Source organism: Nicotiana tabacum, chromosome 7 (genome assembly GCF_000715075.1).
Source record: "Nicotiana tabacum cultivar K326 chromosome 7, ASM71507v2, whole genome shotgun sequence".
Lineage (NCBI taxonomy): Eukaryota > Viridiplantae > Streptophyta > Magnoliopsida > Solanales > Solanaceae > Nicotiana > Nicotiana tabacum.
In genome coordinates, this window is record NC_134086.1 from 165608623 (window position 1) to 165615035 (window position 6413).

Here is a 6413-nt window from a genome sequence, read left to right on the forward strand (position 1 = left end):
GCTGAAAAACTATTTTTTTTAAGTCAATCCAAATGGGCTCTAAAGCTACTAAATACTAATATGTAGGCTGAAATGTTAGGCTGGTACATATATAGTGGTAGGAATTAAGGTTGCAAAACCTTTAAATAATGAAATGGCCAGAAATTGACTCAAGGAAATTCTCTAACATTTTTTTTCCATTCAGTGTCCGATATTTATATTGGGGTCCGACTAAATTTGGATTCGCACCAAAAAATCTCACTTTGGGGGTTAAAACGATCTCTAATAAAAATTCTCAACATGTTATGTAAGGGAATAACTCTAAATTGATTAATGAAATAAAAGTAAGAATGAAAGTGAATCATATATTATGTAGTATATACATAAGGAAGCTAACAATGTCACATTCGCTTTAGCTAAGTATGAATTCATGGACCTTTTTGAGAGGCTAAATTTGTATCATGAATTATATTTTTTTGTGTTATCATCTATTTTAAGACCTCACTTATGAGAATTCGTTTGATTTTTTATTGTTGTTATTGTTGTGTTTTTATCTTTTATATATGATCATTGACCATAATGGGACAACATATTTCTGGAAGATTAGACTAAATAATATATATTTGATTTTCATATATAAATCCTTATAACTAAAAAAGAACACTAATAAAATAAGTCAAAAAAAAAATAGCAGGACGAATATATCAAACGAGACTAGAGAGGAAAATACAAATAACTTATGCACATGCCTAAAATCAAATACGTTGGGACAAATATGATGTAATAAGCTTTTAAAAAAAGAGAGAAAGAAAAAGAGAAAAGGAGTGTAACATTACAGAAAAAGAAAACCAAAAAAGAGAGAGAACATTACGTCTACGAGAAAAGTTATTATAGAAAATATATAAAAAGGGAAATTCAAATTCTTAGGCTTTAATCATTCTTTTCTGCAGATCATCTTTGGTAATTCTCGATCTCATTCTGTTCTTTAATTTCCTCTCTTTCGATCATTTTTTTTTCTAATTGAGTTGTAATTTTCTTTTGACAATTCCTAAAAGGGTTTCGAGTTGTGATTTTCCATAATTCAGCTTGAAGGTAATATATTTGTGAAATTTTAACCTCCTGAAGATATTGGCTAAAACTAGGGTTTCTGTTTGTGATTCTCCGAAATTCAGTAAAAAGATCATATCTTTATGAAAATTTCCTCTTTATGCTTGTGATTTTCCATAATTTGGCCTAAAAATGATGCTTTTATGAATATTTATGTTCTTTTATGTTTCTGCAATCATTTGATTTCGCTAGAACACGTGGTTCATCTTGTGATCATAATTTATATTCATGAACTAGATTTCTGTTGAAATTTATTTGAATTTATTTTTGCGATCAAGACCTTAGGGATTAAAGCTTGTATATATTAAGTCTGTTCTTCAGCCAAAAAAAAATCTGTTGAAATTTAGGATTCACAAGGGACTGCAATGCAATTAACAAGATGCTTGGTTTCACTCGAAATTTTCTATTGGAATGATTCTAATATTGTATAGGCCATGTTTGTTTTTATGATTGATTTGCCTGTATCTAAAGCTATTTTAGGATTTGTTTGGCGTGCGCAAAAGGAATTAGCTTGCGGTATTCAGAGCAATGCACAACAGAAAATGAAAGATTCACGTTAAACACTTGGAGAACTTTTAGAAAACAAGCTATTTGCTCCTTGAATTCCATTTCTTAATTTCTGGAATTTTATAATATGAACCCCTTTGCTGAATGATTACCGCTCATGCCTGTTGGGAGTGGTCATGACTCTGGAACAATAGCTTTGTGCATGGAATTAGGTGATCCAAATGCAAATATGTTATAAGAGGCATAAGTGAGTATGGTGTATATTCTCCGGCGCCAATTACATATTTCTTTTGAGGCAGTTTCCATGTTTTGTACTAGACTGTCGTTAATAGCTTATTTTTTCTTATGTGAGTTTATGTTGCTTGTCCAGATATATAATTTCATTCTGCATCTTATTTATTGTCCATCATCTTCTTCTGTTTGACACATTTTTATGGTTTTCTGATTAGGTTGTTCTAAAGGCTAATTTTTTAAATACTTGGATGGGTGCTCCTAAACAGAAGTGGACTCCAGAAGAAGAAGCTGCTCTTAAAGCTGGGGTCCGTAAGCATGGACCAGGCAAATGGCGGACGATCCTAAAGGACCCAGAATTTAGCGGAGTGTTGTGCTTGCGTTCAAATGTAGATCTAAAGGTAGAATTTCCATTCTTTTCTTTTAGGACAAAATTCTCTTTTGGTGAGAGGATGCCCTAGTGTTATTTGAGTCGATGAAGGTTATGTAACTTAATTTTTCTCTTATCTATTTATTTTATGCATGAAATGTTAATTTGTCTTTGTTGACGCTGTTCAGGACAAGTGGAGGAACATGAGTGTAATGGCAAATGGCTGGGGTTCTAGAGAGAAAGCAAGGCTGGCTCTCAAAAGAATGAATCAAACTCGTAAACAGGATGAGAAGTCTTTAGCTGTTACCATTGAGGCTCAAAGTGATGAGGAAATTGTTGAAGCAAGGCTAGCTATTACTTCTAGTGGTTCTCCACAGATTGGTGGGTCAAAAAGATCTATCATAAGGTCAAACCTTGCTCATTACCTGTTACAGCATGACTCGGATTGTAGCCTTCTACATCTGCTTGTGCTAACAGATTTAGTTAAATCTTGGCTTCTGCATGATCTCAAATTTTGGTAGTTTTAATTATTTTAACATTCTACACATGTTACAAGTAACAATTCTTGTTTAGTTTTTAGCATTCCGACGATGGTAGATGGCTAAAAGTTGTCCTAGCCTTTTCATAAGTTTTTTGGGTCTTATTTTTCTTGCTGGAAGGACGACATCTTTAAGTGGTGCTGCTTTGCTACTATTATAGGTTGGATAATCTTATAATGGAGGCTATAAGCAACTTGAAGGAGCCAGGTGGTTCCAACAAGACTACTATAGCTACATACATAGAGGTACTCATCTTCTTATTGAGCTTAATGTGCGAAAAGTAAGACACTCGCACGACGGGCTATTAGCTAAGCGATAAAGGGCACTCGGGCTATGGCGGGATTAACCACATTTGTATGTTTCGGAATTTAGAGCAGTATTGCTTAGTTATAATGCACAATACTCTTACTTAGGGCGTCTAACATGTTTTGGGATTTTGAAATCTTGCTTGTTAAGCAACGATGTGCAGTCGTTTATTCTTTATGTGTGGTGTGACACAAGTTTTTTAAGCATTTGACTATTGGCACTCACAACAGTAGATCAACTGCATAGAATTGTACGAGGCTAATTTTGTCAAATAATTTTAAAGTATAGATTTAGCATCCTGTTTAGTATGAACTGAATGTTACCTTCTATGATTGTAACATTAATCTGATGGTTCTATATTAACAATTTTTTCCTCTGTGTTTGATCTTACTTCTCTACGTTAAGAGATGGGCTCCAAAGTAAGGCGCCATGTGATAAACTTTAGATAATGCATAACTATCAACTTTCATGAAATCTCAATTCCTAGCAAAAGTTATAACTTATCGCGACATCTATCAGTCTATTATACTCAGTACTTTTGATATCTTGTAGGATCAATACTGGGCACCTCCAAACTTTAAAAGGCTACTTTCAGCTAAACTGAAGTATTTAACTGCAACTGGGAGACTTATCAAGGTGATATTCAGTTTTGCATCACACTTAAATTGTTGTTTATCTTGCCCTTAGATTAGAGTGTGAAGCTAGTGCGAACTCGTGGATTCAAATTCATGAATGATGATCAGTAGTTCGATTCATTCTGATTGTGATAGCAAGGATTTTTTTATTTTTTTTTTGCAGGTGAAGCGAAAGTATAGAATAGCACCGATGTCAGCATTATCTGATAGAAGAAGAATGCCTTCCATTCCTCTCTTGGAAAGCGGGCAGATGATCTCGAATAGGGTTGATATGAACATGCGCACTACTAAGGCTCAAGTAGATTTAGAGTTAGCTATGATGAGGAGTATGACACTTCAAGAGGCAGCAGCTGCTGCTGCACAAGCTGTTGCAGAAGCAGAAGCAGCCATAGAAGAAGCTGAGGAGGCTGCTAGAGTGGCTGAGGCTGCTGAGGCTGAAGCCGAAGCTGCACAAGCCTTTGCAAAAGCTGCAATGAAAACACTACAAGGGAGAAGCTTTCGAAGGATGGTACGATATTTGTAGTATCAGTTCAGTTGTTTTTTCTTGATTGCATCTACCATTCCCCCCAGTCCCCCTTTCTTTTCTTTCTTTTCCTCGTAGGTGAGAGAATTTATCCTTTATCCTTTGGTGTTATTTTAGTCAGTCTCTAGGATCACTGCTTGAGACCCCTCAATGAACTTGTATTAACTTTTTGTATCCTTTGGTTGACCTTCAGCTTTACGACTATGATATTTCTCTAATCTAATTAATAGAAGTTGCTGCCAAATTCTCTCTATTTTAGACAAAACATTTAGTTGATCTCTGCAGAACAACTAGGAATCTAAGACTATCTTACTACAAGAACTGGTGTTATATTCCCCAGGACCAGGACCCCAGTTTCTTAGTCAATGCATTTTGATTATGTAACATCTATTAAATCTTAACTAGTCTGTAGTTGAGAGCTTCTGCACCTAGTCAAACCTGTATATTAATGAAGAATTAGGAAGCTACAGGCACATATAAACAGTGAATTGTTATGTCCTTATTTTTCATGAGAGATGCTTGGAACTAATGAATGTGTCTGCACTTTGTGGAGTTTGTTATTAATCTTTTGAGGAAGAGAGAGAGCGCATTCCTTCTTTTGCCATATGAGATCGATATTGGATTTCTTATCTTGTTCTCTTTTTAAAATTCATAATTTTCGCAAGGTAGTTGTCTCTATGCAAAAATGTTATATTCTTGCTAATATGTTAGGGCATTATCACTGAGCATCCCCTATCCTGCTGTTACTGTTTCTGTCTCTGTAAATGTGCAGATGATACGTGCTTGATGGATCTTCCAGAGCTGAGGTTCGATATGTCACATAGAGCTTTGCTGGATTCTCTTCCAGTTTCTTATTTTTCATATCGTAGCCAACTCGCTTGTTGGCTTGTAAATATGGTAAAAATTTGTGGAAATGTATAATCCAGTGTTAGTGATTGTAAAGCCTTTCGAAAATGTAGCATATTACATATTCATTCCCCCTCTTCACCAGCAGAACATGGGAACCTTTAGGGAGATTAGAGAGTTTCAGACTTGTGAATTGTACTCAGTAGACGGAAACAGGGTTGAATTCACCTAATTGTTGTATTTCTAGTCTTAGGTCCTTCCGCAAGATCTGAACTGTGAGAAGGCACGGGAGAAAATATGATATTAATATTGTGTGTTCAATACAATACAAGAGGTCCTTATTTATAGCTATACTATACAAGGACATACTACTCCTATTCCAATGTGGGACAAAACTATATTATGTACATATCTAACACTCCCCCTCAAGCCGGTGCATACACATCATATGTACCGAGCTTGTTACACATGTAACTAATACGAGAACCAGTAAGAGACTTAGTGAAAATATCTGCTAGTCGATCATTCAACTTTACAAACTTTGTAACAATATCTCCTGAAAGTATTTTTTCTCTGACAAAGTGACAGTCGATCTCAATGTGTTTAGTCCTCTCATGGAACACCGGATTTGACGCAATATGAAGAGCAGCTTGGTTATCACACACTAGTTCCATCCTGCTGATTTCTTCGAACTTTAACTTCTTGAGCAACTGCTTGACCCAAACTAACTCAGACGTTGCCATAGCCATGGCCCGATATTCCGCTTCGGCGCTAGATCGAGCAACTACATTTTGTTTCTTGCTCTTCCACGAGACCAAATTACCTCCTACTAGAACACAATATCCAGATGTAGATCGTCTATCAAAAGGTGATCCTGCCCAATCAGCATCTGTGTATCCAACAATCTGCTCGTGGCCTCGATCCTTGAATAGTAATCTTTTGCCTGAAGCTGACTTTATATACCGAAGAATACGAACAACTGCATCTCAGTGATTATCACAGGGAGAATCCATAAACTGACTTACAACACTCACCGGAAAAGAAATGTCAGGTCTAGTCACTGTGAGGTAATTCAATTTTCTAGCCAGCCTCCTATATCTCGTAGGGTCTCTAAGAGGCTCCCCTTGTCCAGGCAGAAGCTTAGCATTCAGATCCATAGGAGAGTCAATAGGTCTGCAACCCATCATTCCAGTCTCCTCAAGAATGTCTAAGGCATACTTCCGTTGTGAAATAACAATACCTGAGCTAGACTGAGCGACCTCAATACCTAGAAAATGCTTCAGTCTGCCCAGATCCTTAGTTTGGAAGTGCTGAAAGAGATATTACTTCAGATTAGTAATATCATCCTGATCGTTGCCAATAATAACAAT

The 6413-nt window shown here is 36.1% G+C and overlaps 1 protein-coding gene across 2 annotated transcripts; it reads left to right on the plus strand.

The window, feature by feature from the left end:
- The first annotated feature begins 780 nt into the window (after positions 1-780).
- On the plus strand, positions 781-5388 carry LOC107819671 (telomere repeat-binding factor 1-like). 2 transcript variants are annotated; one of them, XM_016645807.2, is made up of 8 exons: positions 805-939; positions 1035-1071; positions 2043-2225; positions 2383-2600; positions 2894-2978; positions 3592-3675; positions 3838-4182; positions 4970-5388. In XM_016645807.2, exons 3-8 carry the CDS (start codon positions 2076-2078, stop codon positions 4982-4984), a joined length of 897 nt encoding a protein of 298 aa, XP_016501293.1. In that variant the 5' UTR covers positions 805-939; positions 1035-1071; positions 2043-2075; the 3' UTR covers positions 4985-5388. The 2 variants fall into 2 exon arrangements, with proteins under 2 accessions (XP_016501292.1, XP_016501293.1); XM_016645806.2 differs by lacking the exon at positions 1035-1071 and having other exon boundaries at positions 781-939.
- Positions 5389-6413: the final 1025 nt, after the last annotated feature.